Below are 22,703 nucleotides of genomic sequence, written 5' to 3' on the forward strand. Positions count from 1 at the left end.
TGGAAATTACCACCAGCTACTAGCGTCACCCGTCCTGTGAAAATGTTATGTTGGTTGGAACATTTATAAATTGTACCAGCCACAACTATTATTTGCGGGTATCTGAAGGAGCACATAATAGGGCTGGTGACTTTCAGCACTTACCAACATTTATAAATGGTGGATAGAAAAGATTGCAGTTTCTTGTTTTTGTTTGGAAGCCTCCAGGTTTATTTGAGTTTGTTTCCACTGTACACATTATACTCTCTAGTTTCATTTGACAGTGAGGGAGGAATGTTGAGGCTGTTTTGCAATTGATCCACCTCCCTGCTCACGAAGGCAAAAGGTCTGATTACCAGACTTTTCAAACAAATAAAGTTATTCAGTCATACTCCACCGGGCAGTCTAAACATGTTCACCTTCCAGTGTGTTTCCAGCGTTTACATATAGAGGCACTGTTTTGTGGAAGATAGTGTTCACTGTGTACCATCCTTACTTTAACCCACCTATTTAACAAATGTAAGCAGTATATACACATTTGATAGAGTTTATCAAATCTACAAAAAAATACAAAACTACATTACAGTGTGTTGTAAACCGTAGATTAAATGTGTATATACTGCTTGTAAATATTAAAGTGTTATTGTATCATATATATAGTTAAATTAAAGTATTTTAATGTCCTTACTTTGGGTTAGTTTTATTTGTGTATATGTAGGTGTGATGGTGTTTGTTTGCAGTGCATGTGTGTGGATTTTTATGTGTATTGTGTTTAATATTTGAGCATCATATTTCATATTTGACCTCGATAAAATAATGTCAACTCAAGGTGCACTTACAGGGTTTTTCTGGGACTTTCAATCACATTGCATGGTTAAAAGCTGATGGGAATAGAACTGGCTCAGTTGTCAGCTCTGGGGGGAAAAAACTAGTAAGTGGACCTTGAGTTATGCTTTTATGTAACAAGGCTGCAACCAATGATTATTTTCATTGTCAATTCATATGATGATTATTTTCTTGATTAATTGATTAACTGACAGTGAAAAATGCCCATCGCAATTTTCTAGAGCACAATGTGATGCCACTAAATGTCCAAGCAAAATTGCTTGGAAAAATGAAATAGGTAGAAGTCAATTAATTTTCAATTGATGTATTAATTGATTAATTGACTAATCGTTGTAGCTGTAATACGTAATACGATTCACATTGCTGTGTTCATTATGTACAAAATGAATAGTTTCTGTAACCAGGGAGCTCAGTTGACTGACTTGACCACTGGGAAGTTGGTCAGTTTTAGTCAGTTGGTGCATTTTACTGATTCGCTGCTGTGTTTTATAGAGGAGGAGGAGTCTGAGGAGGGAGGCGAGCAGGACATCATGCAGGTTCTGGGCAACATGGTCATGGCTCTGCTGGTCAAATACTGGATCTACATCTGTGGAGGGATGTTCTTCTTTGTCAGCTTCGAGGGAACCATTGTCATGTACAAGATCATCTACATGATGATGTTCCTCTCCTGTGTGGCGCTCTACCAGGTACAGAAACACACCAGTGACTGAGAGCATTCATACACATTTCCAAAAATACAGTACACATTTATATTAAATTAAAGATAGACATTTTTTATATTTATGAATTTTTTTGGATATTAAAATAAAATTATCTTTAATTTGCATAAACTACAGGCCAAAACAGTTTGATGACTTCCTATATGCTTATAAAGCCCTTTGAAAGTAAATTAAGTGTATTGATTAAAGGAGTTATGCTATCGCTACATTGCCAACAGCTGTTTACTTCTCAGTTCTAGAAGAAATTTGCGAGTTCAGCATCAAACTAAATTCCTTTACTCATCTAGAACTGTCCCTTCATTTCTTCTTCTGAAGTTAGCATGCTAACCAGCTAGTTGAAGCCCGTCTTGTCACTTTCTGATAGCAACTGACTGTGGCCTCCAATCTGCCCTGAAGACATAGCACTGCTCAGAGGGCAGATTATAACCTCTTGTAACATAAAGACAACAACAACAAGCTTAAGTGACAGTCACCACCTGCTGCCAGCAAGAAGCCGCACAGAGAAAACTTCCAAATGGCCCCTTTAATGTATTGTCACCATTTAAAATCAGGCTAGAATAAGTGTTAGGTCAGAGTTTATGCCATGTTTTTATTTATATGGGTAGCATGCTGTTAAGATTCCAAATTCAATTTCCTAAAAACAGAAGGTGCTGACAATTTTAGTAGTGTCATAAAGTTTGTATACAGCAGGCTCATAATCCACAGTGTATTCTTGACTGTTTTATAACCCCAGCCACAATAAAAGGGAGCTGTCTCCCTAAATCCTGCTGTCCTCTGGCCACTGTGTGCAGATGAATGCATTGTACCTGTTAATGTCAGATAAATCACAACCTCTGTAAAACAATTACTACAATTATTTTTATCCAGGTTCACTATGAGCGGTGGCGAAGTATCCTGAAGTACTTCTGGATGTCGGTGGTGATGTACACCATGCTGGTCCTCACTCTGGTCTACACCTTCCAGTTTAAAAGCTCAAAGAGAATCTGGTCCAATATGACGGGCATGGATGAACAGAGGTGAGCTCCGCTGAGCGACTGCAGCTCTGAGAAGCAGGTTACTCTTTCACAGGCAACAGGGACGCTTGGATTTTAAGCTTTCCACCAACCTAAACATCAAAACATCTTGTCTCTCTTTAATTTTAACTTGTAGGTATTGAAAACACTGCCTGCATTATAGGTACACTGGTATTTTAGATAATGGAAAAATGTGTGTCCATGAAAATACTGGTGGTTGCTCCAACACATAGTTTACAGATAATGTTTCACGCCTCCCAAATGTGAAAGCCACATGTTTGACTCAACAAAGAGCAGATGACAGAAGTTATACAGGATTAAAACAATGAATAATACAAGAGAAAAAAAACACGATACAGCTGTAAGCAATGTAGGATTTGGTTAAATAGGTTTGATTTAAAAAAAAAAAAGTGTATGAGGGTTGTGGTTGTTAAAAAAAAAAAAAAGTTGTTTTTCAGGGACTTAGTATCTGGTAACATGTATTTATAAGGATCAAAATTTCATTTTAGCCTTAGTTTGTAAACAGTGTATTGTTTTATATGTACATGCACTATGTGTGCTTTGTGTAGCAATATATACATTAGAGGGAATCAGTGAGTGATATATAACAATAATACACAAATCCCAGTTGTACGCCAGCAGCAATGAAAGAAAAGCATTTGATTCCTGCTTGAACTTTTAACTGCTGACAGAGTTTTGACTTTTTATTGATGTTCACCTTTTGTTATCAATCTTCTATTTACTGAAACTGTTGTAAACATTCACATCTTAGAGCTTCCTCACCCACAGGTACCACAAACAGACTGTAACCTCTGTTTGTTTTCTTTGTTTCCTCTAAATGTTTCCGTCGATGCAGCTTGAAGGACCTGGGCCTGGAGGAGTTCTCTGTGTCCGAGCTGTTCACCAGGATTTTCATTCCTACTTCCTTCCTGCTGGCGTGTATTCTCCATCTGCACTACTTCCACGACCGCTTCCTCCAGCTCACCGACCTCCAGGCTGTAATAGCCAAAGAGCAGAGCACTATCTACAGGTGAGACACGGTCTCTTTGTTTTTCTTTGACCCCAGTTTTCATTGAAAAGTTGACTTCTTTGGGTTTTTTGTATTTGGTTTGACTAAGTTCAAACGACTGAATTATAAACTGTAAAGTTTCAACAAAAGTCAAATAGAAAGTGCTTCATATAAAAGTTATGATCACCTGCCTTATTGGAAACTTGTGAGAATATGCTTAACTTTAATGTAATTGCAGTCACTTTTTTACTTGCTCAGCAAGATTTGTCTTTGGTGTTAAACATCCTCTGAAATGGGGATTTGAACTCCTGGGAAAACATTGTATCTTGTGTGGATGACTCTACATGCAAATACTCCAGGGCTGCAGCTCACGATCATTTTCATTATCAATTATTCCCTCACTCAGTCAGTTGGTCTATAAAACGTTTATCCCCATCTCCATCATATTCAAATGTCTTGTTTTGACCAAGAGTCAGAAACTCTGAAATGTTAAGTTTGCAACTTTAAAATGACGCATAATGATTATTCAGTTATCAGACCTGTTGCTTATCTATTTTCTAATGAGCAACTAATGGATTAACTGTTTTTTTCTCCCTTTTATTTCTTCAAATTACACAAAATGTCAGTAACGACACATGTTTACCTGTGACGAGGTTAACTCGGACCTGCATCAAACCAAACTCTGAATAATGAAAAGTTCAGTAACTAATTCTGTTAGTTTCGTTTTTTCTTTTTTTTAACAACTTGCTCATAATCACAAATTTGAACTTTTCAAACTGATCACATGATCAGAATTAACTCCAGCTTCTTGCTTCTTGTGTGTGAGTTGCAACTCGAGAAATTAGTTGAAAATCTTTTTTTAATTTATTTATCAGACAGAATATTCATCCTCATCCAGGTGGTTCAAGACAGCAGTTAAAAAAACAAACAAACAAAAAAAAACTGTCTGTGTTTCTATAAAAGATCAGAAAAAATTAAATCTGTCTTTCTCTCATCGACTCGAATGTGATGAAACACAAGAGGCACAAACTGGGGTTACTTCATAATAACAAGACTCCGCTCACAGATGAACAATGATTCTGAATTATTACCTAAGAGTACCCATTCCTCAACAACAGTAAATGAAACCCAGCAAAGACAAAAACATTCATCCCGTTTCATCACACACTGTTCTGGACGATCACACCCTGTTGAACGCCCATTACACCCACTATCATGCAGCAGTCGTTGTTTTGCAGCTCAGTGTTATAACATTCACATGTTGGCAGTCTGCGGTGTGCTGTGTTTAACTTTATTGTCTTGTTGTTGTGGATTTTCCGCCGCTTGCTCTGCTTCTCCCTGTGACCCGTCGCCATCTCTCCTCTGCCACCATTTTCTCACAGCCATGCTAAAGTCAATGAGCGTGTCTATCTGATCATGAATAGGTGGGTATTTGCTCGCTTTCTGTGGCATCCAACAACATCCCAGTTCACCTCGGAGTCTGAACATCCTTGTCCTACATCCTTCCTCCCTCTACACTGATGTTTCCCCTTTTACCCTTTGATGATCTTGTGGAATATTTTAATTCCTGTGGTGTCAACATGTCACTCATGTGGTTGATGTTCTTCAGGTTTTGTATTGTATTATTTTGCCTGTAGCCTTCTCTTCTTGTCCTCTCTGTTACATTTCTGGGTCTTTAACCCCCCCCTCCAAACCCAAACCCCTCTACTTCTCTCCAATAGTTTTCACGAACTGTCCGACCTTTGTGGCGAACAACTTCTTTCTCAAGCATGTTTGAATCTGCAAGAACTGTTTTTCCCTTTGAGTATCTTGCCAATGATCTTCACCCCCTCTGTGCACTGAGCTCCCTTCCTGAAAAAAGCTCGTCTCCCCCAAACCACAGGAGTCTGTTGGCCAGTTTTCATGCATTTTAAAATGGATATCTTAAAGCGGTTTTTGTGTCAGTCTCTGTCCTCACTGTTCATCTTGACTTCTGTGTAACTTTATTACTCTGAGCAGCATCAAGCAAAAAATTCCCCCTCAAAAGAGCAAGTAAGTATGACCACTGGATAATGAAATGCCTGCCTTGATGTGCAGCCGGTTCATGCAAGCCAAACCTGACCTTTGACCTTGCTCCACTGCCTGAGAAGATTTTTAAAGGGTTAATGCCTCCCTTCAGCTATTACCATTTATCTACTGCAAGAAAAAAAAACAACTCAGATGCTAAAAAACAAGAGATTGTTTGAAAGAATGCAGAAGGAATGTGCACTGCTTTTCATTTACATTTACAATGCCTGACCAAACGGTGCTATGCTGTTCAGTTAGCCGACACGGAGATGACAACTTCCATCCGAATGTTTGCATTGGAGCCTCTTGAGAATCACCTGGACCATGTGTGTGAGTGTGTGTTGTGTTTATATACTTATGAGGACACAGAGTAAGATGGGATTGGTCGAAGAGTCTTACCTGGCTCTATTTCTTTAAGCTCCTCTGCTGGGGTTAGGATGTAGGTTCAGGCTGAGTTAATAATGCAGAAGTGCCACACTGACCAAGCAAACACAGACGTCTCCTGTCAGTCAAAGTTCATCATCCAAGGTAAATAAAGCCAAATTTACCAGATATTAAAATAGATACAGTAAACTGCCTTGAGTTGTTCAGTTACCTGGATGTTGACAGGATGAATCTCTCCCTTCTTCACAGTCAGAGTGATACAAATGCAGCTTAAGAGATGCTTCAAGTCAAAATGATAAAGCAGTAGGTCACATCCAGGGCAAATAAAGGCAAAGGAGGGTTATAGACGTAGCAATAACACCTTCAAAAGTTTCAGGAATAGTCCTGAAGTAAAAAATAAGTGGCCAAAATGCCCTGAAGTTTAGGAATACAGCAATCCTTTCACCTGTTTGCATTTTATTTCATGGATTTATGGGACACAGTCCCACATTGGCCACTACAGGTAATTTGCTAAAGCTTTTGACTGCATGGTTTCAAGTGTGTGAGCAAAAGATCCCAAAACACCCCCTGCATGTTTACATTTCAGTCTGAGACGCCACCGTCCAGGAGCCGACCATCTGATGCACAAACACACACATGCACATCACATCTTAGTGAAGTCCACAATACTGAAAGCTGAACACATAGGAGGAAGCTGAGCTGGTGAACGGAGCTGTGACAGTAAAGGGTGTTGTCTAAAAGATATTCGTAGTCTGTGAGGAAGACCAGGATATAAAGGCTGCCCTCTACAAATGCAAATGACTGTGATTGGATGTTATTAGTCAGCTGGTGGCCAAGCCGCTGATGAATGAGCCACTCATGGTGAAGCATGAGTGAAGCAGATGATGGTAATCAGCTAATGCAGGCATGAATTCAACGTTCTGCCAAAACTAATGCATTGCTCCACATATTAAACAAGTCTTTTGCCATTTCATTTAACATTTAGTAATGGAATTGAATTAAAACAATATTTATTACTACAAATATGGAGTATGAATGTGCTACTTAAGTTTTATTCATGAACTTAGGCAGTCATGGATAAGAAGTGCTAAGAAAATGTCAATTTGAACATTTCTATATTTCCATTATAACTGAGCTAACTCCTGCCGAGGAAGATTATGTGATTTGATCAAAAGCCTCACAACAGCTACTAAATGGACCTTATGGTGAACTGTTATTTACAGATTAAAACCAACAGCTAAATACACCTAAAAAAAATTACTGAAAGTCCTCACAAGTATAGAAATACAACTGGGTGTGAGTCTGCGTGCAGGTGTGTTTATGTGTAACACTTCCTCACCTGTCTTCAGACTGGTGCACCCAGACAGTCTGGCAGACCTTACCATGCTCAGCGCCACCTCGGTGGAAGCAGTCCTGCCCAGAGAGGAGGAGGAGGAGGAGCTGCAGGGGGAGCCGGAGGAGCAGGGGGAGTGGGGGACGGAGAAGGAGAAGAACCAGGCCCTGGTGGTGGTGATGGATGACGCCGACCTGATTGGCGAGAAGCCCAGGAGCTTCTCCGACCCGCGGCAGTCCAGTACAGAGGAGAGCCACCACTGCAGTGCGGGGACCGAGCCAGAACCGAGCACGGAGCAGAGCTCAGGTACTGGAGCTGATGATGCAGTGAAGCATTTCAGACCTGCAACTATTGTCTGTTTTCATTATTAATTCATCTGTTGACTATTCACAAAAATCCCAGCGGCCGTGGCTCAAACCCAGAGATTTACACTCGATGGTGTAAAACAGAAAAACACAAGCCTCACATTTGAGAAGGTGAAACCAGCAAATTCAAGAATCAAGACTCAAGTGATCAATCAGTTATCATTTCTGTTAATTAACTGACTGTGAGCCAACTAATTAATTCATCTAATCATTTCAGCACAAAATCACCTACTGGCCACACCCATGTTAAACTCCCAAAGACACTGCTGCAGGGCACCTTAACCACAACTCAGGCACAAATAGACAAAACAAAGGGACAAACTGATTCATATTTCAAATGAAGATGAAGTTATTGTTGAGCTGCTGGTCTCAAGGCTGTGTGGCTGATTACATCGTAGAGTTTTATTCAAACACCTCAGCGTCTCATGTGACCTATTGCTCGGACTATTTCCACACTGCTGGCCACGTTCACCCCTCCCACATGTACTGTTGTGTAACACACAGAGCTCTCTTGGTCCTGAGCGTCGAGACGTTTTCTCTCAGATCTCTCTCGGCCTGCAGCTCTTCACTCTGCTCTGAAGACATATGTTGCACACAATCTTTAAAGGCCGACGCTCTCTTTAAGAAGCTCAGTCTGCTGCCCAAGTGGCTGCTGCCTGCACTCTCTCCAGCCGGCCGTTAATCATGTCACGCAAAGTTGTAAAAATCTGTTGTATTGCACATTTTTTGGGTTCAGTGAGATTTATCTCCAGTTTTTTTGGTTGTGACACAGTGCGTAGCTCGAGCGTTCACTTTCACCCATTACATCTCCCAGCGAACGCTAACTGAAGCTGCACCATTAGCATATTTACACAGACAGTCAAACGGCTCTTAAATTAAAATGTTGTTTATATACACAGAAAATAAAATAGGTGATAAAACACAACCCCACAAGGCCTCTCGGTTAATAATGAGCTGCAGGCTATACGAGCTATATGCTCTCAGTGTCTCTCATCCAAACAATGAGGCCTCTATTAAAAACCTGAGATAATATGGCTTTTGTAAAAACTTACGTCCACCAAATTGTGGCTGGAGGTTTTATATCCTTTGTGAGAATATAAAACCAAATATGAAGTCTTCATTCTCAGGTAATTAAAGCAACAGTTACAGATTTTAGGTTTGTTTCCATCCATCTTGATCTTATGTGGGGGGAAAAAAATGACATAAACAAACATTTAACAGCTTCAGAATCCATATAAAACACATGTTTGGCTTTTACACTGACCCCAGTTAAACTTGGAGTGGACTGATATACATGCAGCATTATAATTTCTCTGTCCCTCACCTCTTTCATTTGGATCCTTCAACACACACACAGTAAAAACCTATGTTCTTCCCTAATTCGCATGTTGACTGCTTGGATTAACTTTCCATCTACACACCTTTCATAAACTCTAATAGAGCTGCCACTCAGGACCATTTTACCATATTAATTTCTCAATTTATTGATCATTGGTTTATAAAATGTCAGCAAACAATAAAAAAAGTTTGTAAATGTTTGTTTTTCTTTTTATAAATATTATTTTTCTAAATTGTTTTATAAACATTTATAAATACTATAAAACTCAAGAGAATTTAGTTGACTGTCGTAGAGGAAAAAGAAAACCAAAAGGATTTTTCTTTTTTTGCATTTCTGCTGTAATAGTGAGCATCTTAACTGTTTATTGTTTGTTAATTGACAAATTGATTAATTGACAAATTGTTTCAGCTCTCATGATGTGTATTTATTATTTATGGCTCTTGTGGTGAAATGTGTCTCTGACAACTTCAAGATGCAGCTTTATCAGATCTTTAGTGTATCACTCTTCTCTTTGTGTGACTATGATCTAAGTCTACACGGTGCATTTGTTTGGGGACTATTTTCACCCACGGATTAATACGCATTTATCGCAGCAGGATGGTGCTATTTGTGGTGTAACTACAGTGATGACATGGTAGAGGAAGGAACATGTCACCTAGAGCTACGTTGTGGCTCATTAAAGTGTTTTTAGAAGTTTTGGCTGAACATGCCTTTCTTAGTATTATTTTTATTAGCTTTATTGACAAATAAATCACTGATGTATCTCTGCAATATCTGCTAATGTTTTGTTGCCTATTTATTTGTAGTAGTATAAATATATGTATGTTTTTTTTTTCTTTTTCCATTTTTTCTATTCAAAGCTGGTGACCAATGATTAATGGTCAAAAACGACTAATGGAATTAATGAAACTAGTGTAACTGAACTATCAAACTAAATTGTTGAATCTTCCAAAATAAAAGAAGGAGAAAGGTCATGAAGTTAAAAAGCCTTCAGGTAGATGCATCGACCTCTTTTAACTGGGGAGGCGTCACACATTCTTAAAGCAATAACTGACAGACATAAACATGTTGAATATGTTCAGACTTATTTCTGAAGTGTAAAGAGGGAATCACATTATCAGTCAGTTCCAGCTTGAGTTGGTGAATTAGAGGACACCTGAGCAAAATGCCAGGAGTTGGATAATAATGTTTAGACAGAGGACACACTGGTGAAATTGGGACGTGAAACCTGGAAACAATTTCCATTTGTGCCTCTTCACTCTTTGCTTTCCTTCCGTTTAAAGTGTGTCTGGTTTGTATCTCTCCTTCTTCAGATCTGAAGAATAAGTGGCACCTGGTGGTCGACCGTCTGACTGTGCTCTTCCTCAAGTTCCTGGAGTATTTCCACAAACTGCAGCTGTTTATCTGGTGGTTGCTGGAGATCCACATCATCAAGATTGTGTCCTGCTACATCGTTCTGGTCTCTGTCAACGAGGTAAGAAAGCTTGGGATCACTCTAAAGAAAGAAAAGTGTCTCAACTGACTTCCACTTGTCATTCAAATTCTACTTTGATTTGAGCTCTACAGTTACCTCTCATCAAAGGTGATAACGTGAAAGGCTTCCAGATGTTCCTGCTTTTCATTTTCTTGCCCTTGAATCTTGATCAACCAAAATCATAAAAATAAATCATCTGTAAATTGTATCAATAATACAAGAGAGAGCCCTTCTCTTTGACTGTCTGTCAAACAGAGAAATGGAAGAAATAGTCTTGAGTTTGACTGTATTGTTAATTCCACTATGGACATGTTTTTCTCACTGTGTTGCTGTGATCAACTTCCAAAATGCAGTCTCAAAAACACAAATCAGTATATCCTTGCAACATGTTGCTGTGTATATTAGTAGTTGTTTCTTTTATCTCAAATGAAAATGATTCTCAGATGTTCAGAGTGGACTATATTCTGGGTTTGATATCGTTCTTAAACTAAAAGTGCTGCAGGATTTTGGCCCTTTAAGAAAGCTTTTCCTTTTCTGAGCATCTTACAAGTACAGAAGCTAGTGCCAGAAACTCTGACTCTGCATAACTTTGATATCAAGTCAAGTGTTTTTACTGTCTGGTTCACTGTGCTACACTGGAATAATGTGAGCCAGCTTCTGATTAGACTCAACATGTAAAACCAATAACAGCGGTATCCTGAGTGCGTTTATTTGTTTGTATATCGATGACCATCATTGCTTTCTAGCTTTTATGTTAATAACCACAGGTGCAGGAGTCCACTGCTCAAACATTTGTGTTTGATTTTCTTGCTTAGACGCAGTTTAAATAAAGTCGATCAGGATTTTCTACTACACCACAGACTGGTCAGATAATAATCTGCGGTTATTTGGGCAGACTGTGACGGCAGACTGTGAGTTACTGAATGGAAACAAGTCTTACTCAGGACTCTTTGAGTTTGGAACAAACTGCCTGCTCAGACTCAGTCTGTTAGATTCTTATTCAAAGTCACTTAAAGATTTAAATAATTATAAGTAATTTTTAAAATTTTTATTTATAAATCTTGACCCACAGTTTTATGTGTGCATTGTTATGTTTTCGGTTACTTCACATTCTTCTTTGCTTTTTCACCCACTTTTTATTTACACAACTCTTACAATTGGCATTTAATAAAATAAATAATAATATTGGTAATATATAAATCTGATTACCAGTAGTAGTAGGACAAAGAGGATATCAGTGGAAAAAGGATTGACGTGAGCTGTTTTTTAGTCCTCATCGCCTGTATTATCTCCTCTCCAGGTGTCTTTGTTCAACTGTGTGTTCCTGGCGTCCTGGGCCTTCGCGCTGCCCTACAGCCAGTATCGGCCCCTTGCCTCCAGTGTTTGCACTGTGTGGACGTGTGTCATCATCGTATGTAAAATGTTGTACCAGCTGAAGTCCATCAATCCCCCATCCTACTCCAAGAACTGCACTATGGTGAATATAATCAGGATATGTTTCTCAACCCAGCGTATAGAGTTTGTACATCTTCTAAACCTTTTATTTGCTCAGAGCCGACATCATTTATTATTTCCGTCCACAGCCGGAGTACTACTCAGAGCAAGAGAAGACTGTGTTGGAGGAGTCTCTGCTGTATAAAGGACTCGTGGATCCGGCCAACTGGGTGGGCTTGAATAAGTCTGATGACATGCTGGGCTACCTCAGGGTGAGGACTGGAAACATTCATTGACCCATAGTTTGCAGGACACAGCTAGGGAAAAACCATCTAAGCTGTGAACATGAAAACACAAATTTAAAGTGGCAAAAAAGAAAAGACCAGAAGGGGCTGCAGTGTTATGTTAATAAATGGAGTTGAGATGAAGGGGCACATCAGTAAAAGTTTGATTACACTTTGTTCAAACTGAACGTCTGGGTGAAACAATATGACAAATTCCCATCACAAGTTGCACAGATCCCAACTTAAAATGTGTTTTTTAATCAAAAATAAGAAAATATCTGTTTTTACTTTGATAAAATTACTAATTTGATATACAATATATATTGATATATGATATAAAATAATTGGAATCATTAAATTTTCTGTACTATATCTTAGGCTAATTACTGAACCGTAGAATACACATTTTACACACGCCTCTATGTTTTTTTACATGTCAGTAATTTCCTTTTCTATTATTTTCTATTCTCGTGTCCCGAATTTCTGTGTTTCATATCTCATGTTCTATATCCACTGTTACACTACTTTTTTTTAAACTTCCTTTTGCTTAAAACTAATGTTAACAATGTAAAAAAATCCTTTGTATTTTGCTCTTCACTGCTTACATTATGCACAATCTGTGCAATTGGTAATCAAGCATCACTGCACTGTAAATAATTGTGTATGTGAGGAATAAATGTTTGAGTCTTTCCGACTTTCCATGCATGTTCAACAAAAGAAATAAATATCTCCCTCAGTAAAATCCTCTCTCTGCCACCATCTGTGCAGAACAACCTCTTGATGTTGGCTCTCTTGGCGTTCGAGGTGACCATCTACCGCCATCAGGAATTCTTCAGACTGAGGAACAAGCTGCTGCCTCCCGCCGCCCGCATCATCTTCCATGACATCACGCGGCAGCACCTGGACATCGGCATCATCAGCTTCATCAAATACTTCATCAACTACTTCTTCTACAAGTTTGGACTTGAGGTAGAGGCAGTTGGGAAAAGCTGTCACAGACCTGTGGACCCCGCTGATGTGTTTTCCATGTGTTTATTCTTCCTGTGTTTCCCACAGACGTGTCTGCTGTTGGGGGTCAATGTGATCGGGCAGCGCATGGACTTCTATGCCATGCTTCATGCCTTCGCCCTGATAGCCGTCATGTATAGACGAAGGAGGAAAGCCATCGCTGAGATCTGGCCCAAGTACTGCTGCTTCCTGGCCTCCATACTGACCTTCCAGTACTTCATCTGCATCGGGATCCCACCTGCAGCCTGTAAAGGTCGGTGCCGTCAATCAGGTCGTCCTCTCAGGAAAATCAGTTACATTGCTATAATATCACCCTGCAACTAATGATTGTTTTCATTATCAATTAATGTAGCGATTATTTTTTTTCAGTCAATAGCGTTATCTTTTAGTAAAAAATGTAGAAATTGATCATTACATCCAAGGTGACATCTTCAGATTGCTTGTTTTGTTCAGTCAACTGTCTGAAACCTAAAGTTTTTAATTTATAATGATATAAATAGCAGAAAAGCAGTTAATCCTAACGTTTGAGCATCCCAGCTTTGGCATTTTTGCTTGACAAATGACATAAATGATTGACGGAGAATCTAAAATGCTGTTTGTCTCTGTTGTTTTAAGGTGATATCCCCTGGTGCTCTAAGTCTCACCTTAATGTGCATGTTACTTGTACAGGCAATTATATTCTAGTAGAATATAACTACTGTGGTACTCTGAGGCCTTGAATAGTTTTCTGGGTTTTATTTGTTACCATGTCAATGCTCTTATTTCCTTATTTTGTCCTTTTAAAGTGCTCCACAAATAAACATTTTTTTTGTTGTGCATGTCTGATGATAATGGTGCACGTTTCATTTCAGACTATCCCTGGAGGTTTCCCAACTCTACTACAGACTCCAATGTTGTCAAGTGGCTCTATGTTCCAGATTTCCACACCAAGCCTAATCCATGGTTCCTCATCTGTAGGTGTCTTAGATTAGTTTGAAGGAAAAATAAAAGTATTCAGATCCTTTACTTGAGTGAAAGAAACATTACTGTACTATAAACAACTCCAGTACAAGAAAAAGTCCTGTATTTAAAATCTATATAAAATCTAAAGTAAGAAAATCTTTCATTAACAAAATGCACTTGTATTTAAATGAGTATTTATTATTCAGAAAAATGCTTCCTGCCCATGTTAAAATGTTAGAGATTAGTTATGAATCATTGTGTTAGAAGCACTTTATTGTTGTATTTGGTTAAAATTGAGCTAATTTTAACAGTTTTATATAATGTTGAATAGTTTAATCTGCACCAAAGCATCAAATTTAATTAGCTCATCATGTGTGTAAAATCTTAATCTGCAGGGTAACTCAAATAAATATTGTGACGTAAAAAAATACTTAATATTTACCTCAAATAGAAGTATGAAACAGCATTAAATAGAAATATTCAAATAAAGCACAAGTACCTAAAACTTGTGACTCGAGTTACAATAGTTAAGTATATCTACATATGTACACAGCTAATTTCAAGCTAAATATAACTGAGCTAATTTTGTTGTTCACATTGTTCATAGGCAAAAAGAAAAAACTGCATGTTTATTATAGAGAAATAGTTGTTCTAAATGTTATAATACATACTGAAGAATTCATTGTGGAATAAGAATTACAAACGATATCTCTCCTCGTCTTTTCCAGATGACTTCATGCTGCTGCTGTGCGCCTCTCTTCAGAGGCAGGTGTTTGATGATGAGAACAAGGCGGCAGTTCGCCTCATGGCTGGAGACAACGTGGAGATCTGCAGAGACCTGGATGCAGCCTCCTTCAGCGTCCACAACCCCGTCCCTGACTTCATCCACTGCAGGTACAACAACTCACACTACTGCAGCAGGCCTTATTTATTCCTATTACAGCTATATGGATACAGTATATGGCAATGGCTCCCATGCTTGTGTTTCAACGCTTAAATTAGATCTTACATTAGATTCACTTGAAACAGTTGTCGTAATTTTAGTGCCACTGGAGCCTGAGTGAAGCAGCATTAACACAGAGGACGACAACACACACAGGAAGTGAAGTAGCCAGCTTAATTGATGCTTAATGATGTTAGATAGTTACAATAAAGCCAAAACTGGACTGTATTCAAAGCAAGCAGAGCTTTTAAAGCTGTTATATGTTTATTACATTCAGATTACTTCTGAGAATATAATTAGACATCTTGAAAAATAAAATAGGAGCAGCAGTTTGAAATTAAGCCTGAAGATCTGTGGTGTCGATGATGTTTTCATAGTAAAATATTAACCGTTGTTCAGAATGATCAGAAAGGATCTGACTATTACGTGATGAAAATGTTTGATTCTTGTCCTCACAAATATGTATGATTGGTCTATGATGATGATGATGATTATGATGTTATTATTATTATAAATTTAGTCAAATACGAAAAATAAATATTTTAAAAGCATCTTCTGAAAACAGACTTCAGATAAAAATTAATGTCTAAATTTTAATTTTTGCATTTTATTCTTTGTCTTTATGATAATATCACTGGTTGTGACACATTTCCTTGACAGTGTCACCTTCTCTTGTATTATATTTTTCTCTTGTATGTATTTTTTCATTGTAAGTATATGTATGTATATCATCTCATTCTTATCTGGGTTAAAGTTGATACGAGTGTAGTTGTTCTCTGTGGTATTTATCATTGCCATCGTGTGTGTAGGTGGTATTGATTTGTATTGGACCTTAGGATGAAATAGCTGGTGGATACAACATAAACTAGGGATCTAAATAAGTTAGCAAACAAAGTGTTTTGGGTAAATCTGCAGTGAAAATGTGAATAGGTTCCAATATTTCTCACAAAATTTCAGCAACAGCACTCGCTGTGTGCCCACGTCTCTGCAGTGCAGCTGCTCTGAGGCCAGCTCAGTGAAAAGCTGTTGTTGTTTTTGGCTGCTAACTGTGTAACTGTAGAAATCTTAAGAGGGGTGGAGCTGAATGAGAACATTCTCGCTCAGCAAATCCTTTATCCTTGGTAAATAAAGGTAAGAAAGAACTGGCAGATGACAGTAGCTCATGTCAGTAGCTTAGTGAGCGATGTTATTGAATACCCACTGTGTACATAATTCAGAATTTTGGCCGTTGTCCAGTATTTGAATCCAGAGCTTCATACTGACTTTGCACATTAAAAAGGAGTGAACACAGGGTTTAGAGAGGCAGGGAAATAAAGAGCGAGTTAGAAAGACAGCGAGAGCATCCTGACCTGTCCACAGTCATTGATTATGTGCTCTTCACATTCCACTGTTTTGATGTGCAAAGTGGACAAGTCTTTTATTAACGCACTCTGTGTCCATCAACAAGCCCTAGTCGAGAGAAAGAGAGCTGTACAGCCCGTCTGTCCACGCCACAGCAGCTCTGCACTTATTCCATCGTTTCCCTCCAGGATCAAATTACGGATACAGGGTGGGGGAGAAATCCATAATCCACAAAAACACTCTGTCCGTCACTCCGCGACTCAGACGCTTTTGCCCTGTACTCTAACTCAATAAATAGCTTTTAAGTATGGAAAAGGTATTTTCTCCCCCTGATGAAGAAGGACTCTCACTCAGCTATTCCGGCCCATCAACGCGTCGTCCGCTCCAAACCCACTTCATCAGAGCCGCTTCCTCGACAGTGCAGCTGTTGTTGTGGTCCCATGTTTTCCCCAGGTCCATCAAATTAGTGCAGGTTTGCTTCCTATGTTTTCACTGTACACATCACAGTAATGGTGTCTCACATGCTAACACAGGATCCATACACATGTGTTTAGCATGTCAGACACACAGGACATGCAGCAGCGTGTACCTGTGCTGAGTGACAGGAGTCAGGTTTCAGCTCTGGCTCCCATTCATTGATTAGACTCTTACCGGTGCCCTGTCACTGAGTGATACACTAAGTGTGACTGATGGGCAGATTATGTGTGCAGCAACAAAATGAACTGAAATGTTGTTTTGACTGAAATTATCTGGTAACCATGCATCTTTATTGGCAACTTAGCTCAACTGGCTGGGGTCCATATTATGCTATATTATGCTCTCTCTCTCGGTATGATATAGCTGTCTCTGCGGTGCTCCGTTATCATCTGTCTAAAAGCTTTAAGTGAGATCTGAGCATCTTTATTCATCTTTGGAACAATAATCTTTACAAAATGTTTTATCTCGACGTTCATTTGCTAGATTTTTCTGGTGCTTTCAACCACATCTCAGACTCTTCATCAACAAATAGCGTATGCTCAGGTGTCTGTTATCATCAGGTGATCCAACATGGTCTTTATCTGCTGATTAATACTATGAGAGTACACCTTGAATTAAGATTTTATATTAAGCTAATTAAGAAGCTGTATATTGAAACTTAAATGGGTGGTTTGTAGTATGGTTTGGAAAACCCACTGCCCACAGAAATTCATAGAAAGAAATATGAAAGAGCAAAAATATTCCTTCTTTATAGCAACACGTGAGCACTTGATGTTAACTGGACATCACAGACATTTCAATGAAAAAAGAAAAAAATGGACAGGGAACCACTGATAATGACAATCATCTTTATTTACAAAGGAGTTTTCAGAACTCAAGTTACAAAGTGTTTTACACAAGGCAGCAGATTAAGATCAATAAATCTTTATATTTTATGATAAAATAATTTAAGTATTGTGAAAACAGATGAACGACATAAAAATTCAGGAGTGAAACAGATATTTTTAGCGAGCTCAGTCCTGCTGGATGTTGACGAGCTGCTCTTCCAAGCCTTTTTATGTTCTGTATTTATATTCATTTAACCCCCTTTAATATGTACAGCTGATCACTTGTTGGGAAGCGGATTTCTCCGCTGCTTCTATCTGGATTTCAGTGTAAATAAAATCCAATAGAAACACTGACACAATTACATATATAAATATGTGCAATGCAAGTTTCCGTTGATCAGGTGTAAATACAGGGTCGAGAACCGTCTTGGAGAAATTTGTGAATGCTTACGCGTAATAACAATGTAGTGGTTTATTCCCATTCTGCTAGCGTGACCTGAACGCAGCACGAGGACCCTGTACACAGTATGTTGTGTGTCATTTTTTCTTGCATTCCTTATTGGTTTCCTTTCACAATCAGCTTTCCTCCCTCGTCCCGCAGGTCCTACCTCGACATGCTGAAGGTCATCATGTTCAGTTACCTCTTCTGGTTCGTCCTCACCATCATCTTCATCACGGGAACCACACGCATCAGCGTCTTCTGTATGGGGTACCTGGTCGCGTGCTTCTACTTCCTGCTCTTTGGTGGAGAGCTGTTACTGAAGCCAATCAAAAAGATCCTGCACTACTGGGACTTTCTGATTGCCTACAATATCTTTGTCATCACCATGAAGAACATTTTGTCTGTGAGTTGTCGACCGCAAATTCTTTTCTGAAGACGACTTGATTGACTACGTTAGATTTTCAAATGAACTACTTTGTTAAAAATCTGTATAAACTTCTCTGTTCTCACTATTTTTGGATACAGAGATCATAATAACACGATCCGTGCATTATGTGCTATCAAAGATATTTCATAATTTATGCTGTATTTATTATTTTCTTTTACTTAATCATCTTTTATTTTCATATATTTTTATTATTTTTTATTCTATGTAAAATTAAATTGTTAAATATTCTAGGACACAATGAAGGATTGTTTTCTTTTTGACTTGTCTACAGATCCTGGCTTGTGGCTACATCAACTCTCTGATAGAGAAGCAGTGCTGGTTAATCCAGCTGTTCAGTTTGGCCTGCACCATTAAAGAATACAACATCGACACAACCCAGACGGGTCTGCGTAAGTGAATTCAACATGTAACGTCTTGTGTTGTGGAATTGCTATTTATTCATCCACCCATCCCTTTCTTCTGCTTATCTTGCGGTGGCAGCAGCTCAAGCAAGTTTCCAGACATCTCTCTCCCCATTTTCTATCTCCTCCTGGGAGATCCTGAGGCATCCCCAGAATGTAGAGTGGCCTTTTTTTTTTTTTTTTTTGCAATAGGAGGAGCATAAATCCCCATTTTAACAACAACTACTTGTCATATCATAACACATGGGAGAGATTTGCAGCAGCAGATTGTGTGTCCAAGAGCATTTCCCAAGAAGTGGAAATTGACGCCACATCCGTGTTTATTTTCATCTTTCAGGCCAATTTAACTCAGTACATCCCACTGGCAAACTCATTTACAGTGAATAGACAGAAAGCTGCCACAACACTCAGTGAAACTGTGGATTTATGCAAATACAGAAAACAGTCTGCATCAATGTGCTTCAGAGTCTGTGCAGTTCGTCACTTTCTTGTGTCATTAGAGTCAATCAATCGACAACACTGCCTTTCACAATAATATTCTAGCTGCTCACATTATAAGAGATGACCTGTTGTACCTGCTGAGGATGCTCATCACACTGCAGATTATTGGTTTTGGTCCAGCTACTAATTAATCTACTGTGCCCTGAAAAGTCCTTAAGTCAGACACTTATAATTACAGTGTGTATGATTGTGTACTGTTCCAGCTGCTGATCAGCGCTGCGAGCTGCCCAGGAACGAGGCCGGGATCATCTGGGACAGCATCTGCTTCGCCTTCCTGCTGCTGCAGAGACGAGTCTTTATGAGCTACTACTTCCTCCATGTGGTGGCTGATATCAGAGCGTCGCAGATCCTCGCATCCAGGTACGCAGCTTTGATACTGGGCCAGGGATGTTTTCTCCATATTCATACCCCCCTCTTGTGAAGTATTCTTAGTGTACGTTTCTGTGGAAAAACAAGTTTCTTATTAAGCCAGTAAAGACTACTGAAAATACTTTTTTTAACAGCTTATATTTTTATGTGTGTAACTAAAATATTAGTTATTGCACCAGAATAGTGTCATTAATGTTTTTAGTTCCACCTGTGGTTTTCCGCTGTTACTTGAAAAGTCATTTGTGGAAAAGGTCTATGAATATGTTTCATTTGGGAACTATAAGGAAACAGAAGTGCTGTCATGCTGCAAGGCTATCAAGATTCAGGTTAGCAAGGTTTATTCAGAGAGCAAAACAACATGCAAATTAAAACATAGGCTTTTGGCAGAAAGAGAAATTGATGATTTGCATCAAGCAAACACGTTGTCAAAATCCAAAATATGAAAAAAAAAATCTTACTTACTCTTGAGTTAACCGTGAGTCTAGAGTAACGGGAGAACTTCTTGTCTTTTGTGTGTAAAAACTTGGCCCCCTTGGAAAAATTGTAACTTTCATTGCACTGTTCAACTTTGCACAATAGAAATTAATTGGAAACATACAGTTAATGTTAAGTCATAGTTATAGTTCCTGTTTCGGTGGGGGGGGTGCAATAATAATAATAATAATAATAATAATAATAATTCTGTTGGTGCAATAATGTTTCTTTTTGGTCATTAAATACTAAAATAAAGTCAAACCTGCACATGTTTTATTGGTTACTGATGTGTGTCTGTGTGTTTCAGAGGAGCTGAGCTTTTCCAGGCCACTATAGTGAAGGCGGTGAGGGCCAGACTGGAGGAGGAGCGCAAATCTGTGGAGCAGCTGAAAAGACAGTGAGACTCTAAATATTTACCTGACTTCATGTTGTGTGATACTGTGGTTTTGGTTTTGATCATATAAATCTGACACATTATTGTGCAAGACTTGGATATACCTTTAAAGAAGCAATTTGTAAGTTTAGCTGTTGCTACATAGCCAACGTTAACCACACAGCTGTTTACTTACTAATCTAGTTCAGCATCGAACTTTATTCCTTTACTTTATTGAAACCACCTTCAATGTCAACTCTTATCTCTATCACGTCTTTTCTTCTGCTGAAGTTAGCATGCTAACCAGCGAGCCTGTTTCGTCACTTTCTGATAGCGACTCAGTGTAGCCTCCAGTCTCCCTAAAGACATAGCGCTGTTCACGAGGTGTATTACAACAGCTTGTCTTGTAAACGCAATGATGGCTGAAGCTCTTGTCCTGTCTGCTGGGGAGAAACCACATTCAGCAGCAGAGAAACCTTACAAATAGCCCCTTTAAGAGTTATGTGTTTTTACATACACATTATTTAAAAAAACTGTCTTCTTCTGGTTTAGATTAATCAGAAATAAGCAGCAGGATTCTTAAGAGCCACTACAGCATTAGTTCAGAAGATGTTTGCTCAACAAATAACAACAAACAGCCTCAAAAATATATGATTAGTTTTCAGATTTTCTTTGTAAAAAAAAATTATTTACAAGATCTTAATTCTTTAAACATTTTCACTACAGTTCATGCTGCCCAATACTTGTTAGCTCGTGGTTACATCCATTTCAGTGTTGGAGAATCTCTGATGAGTCCCATGAGGTCTAATTGAGTCATTCAGTAAGAAAAGATGATTCAGAAAATGTAAACATGTAACTGGATTAAAAGCAACGTCTGGCTGAGTCTTTATTGTTTCCTGGGAGTCTCCTCTCAGTGTATCATACCACATAAAGCCAACCACTTACACTTACCTCAGGAGTTACTCATGAGCTCTGATTATATCCACTCACCCACTCCAATGAGCACTTCGCTGTTACGTAACGTGCACTAATTTCCATATGAAGCCTGGAGATGTTTATGGTCAGTCAGTTAGGCCGCCGGTGATGTTCCTCTGTGTCGATACTTTGTGTCTCTTCACCGTCTCTCTGATCTAATCAGGATGGAGCGCATTAAAGTGAGGCAGCAAAAGTTTAAGAGGGGCAAGGAGAAGATGCTGAGCATGGCGCAGGAGTCTGGAGATGGACAGACCCTCGTCCAGCCCGAGGACGACGATGATGATGGTATGATGGAGACTGCCAGGGCCTCTCACTGTGCAGTCAATATGGAAAAAAAGTTTGTGTAATTAATAACAGAATGCAACCATGTTGTGTAATCATGTCTTTTCATTGGTATTTGAGCTAAAAGAGCAGCTTCATGCAGTAGAAATATGGCTTGAAGTTTATAGAAAAAACTGATTTTCTTATGAAATGTTGCACTGATGTATTTGTGAAATTTTAGGAGCACAGCGAACGAAAACCAAGACCAAAAAAAAGCAGTGGTGGAGGCCGTGGGTTGACCATGCTTCCAGTAGGTTGACCCCCCAACCCTCTCATTTCTCTTCCTCCACTCTGATCGGCCCTTGTGTCCTTGACCAGAACGCTGAGGATTCCCATACTGCCCCTGGGCTCTGAAGGCACAGACGTACAGTAGCTTTTCTCCATCCAGACTTTAGTCCTTTTCTGTCTCTATTCAAGGGCCCTCTGTTACCTGCTGCTCTCATGTTGTGGAGAGCCACTTCAGTTTTAAGATGATCTTTAAAACTGTGTCAGTATCGGTGCAGCCCAGGGTTTCCTTAAATAGACACAATGAGACGATGAAGACAGAGAAAATGACTAACGACTGGAGGTTCGCACTCAACGTTCTTTAAAACATGAGCACGGGTCTCACCTAAGGAGCCCACAGTAGAGAATCAC

General features: G+C 39.0%; 1 protein-coding gene across 4 annotated transcripts in view; it reads left to right on the top strand.

Annotated features, from left to right (window-relative positions):
- LOC139629070 (piezo-type mechanosensitive ion channel component 2) overlaps positions 1-22,703 on the top strand; it is an 82,667-nt gene that overhangs the window by 40,238 nt on the left and 19,726 nt on the right. For all 4 annotated transcript variants that reach the window (XM_071491429.1, XM_071491430.1, XM_071491432.1 and 1 more), the window contains 17 exons: positions 1,318-1,511; positions 2,412-2,560; positions 3,414-3,587; positions 7,346-7,635; positions 10,347-10,507; positions 11,808-11,984; positions 12,091-12,213; positions 12,994-13,194; positions 13,282-13,486; positions 14,085-14,186; positions 14,904-15,069; positions 18,365-18,608; positions 18,925-19,042; positions 19,759-19,915; positions 20,706-20,795; positions 21,910-22,031; positions 22,249-22,317. In XM_071491429.1, coding sequence (XP_071347530.1) covers positions 1,318-1,511; positions 2,412-2,560; positions 3,414-3,587; positions 7,346-7,635; positions 10,347-10,507; positions 11,808-11,984; positions 12,091-12,213; positions 12,994-13,194; positions 13,282-13,486; positions 14,085-14,186; positions 14,904-15,069; positions 18,365-18,608; positions 18,925-19,042; positions 19,759-19,915; positions 20,706-20,795; positions 21,910-22,031; positions 22,249-22,317 — 2,742 coding nt within the window. The remainder of the gene's footprint in view (positions 1-1,317; positions 1,512-2,411; positions 2,561-3,413; positions 3,588-7,345; positions 7,636-10,346; positions 10,508-11,807; positions 11,985-12,090; positions 12,214-12,993; positions 13,195-13,281; positions 13,487-14,084; positions 14,187-14,903; positions 15,070-18,364; positions 18,609-18,924; positions 19,043-19,758; positions 19,916-20,705; positions 20,796-21,909; positions 22,032-22,248; positions 22,318-22,703) is intronic.

This window comes from Trachinotus anak, unplaced genomic scaffold (assembly GCF_046630095.1).
Source record: "Trachinotus anak isolate AG129_WGS33_773 ecotype Australia unplaced genomic scaffold, CSIRO_AGI_Tana_v1 ptg000012l, whole genome shotgun sequence".
NCBI lineage: Eukaryota > Metazoa > Chordata > Actinopteri > Carangiformes > Carangidae > Trachinotus > Trachinotus anak.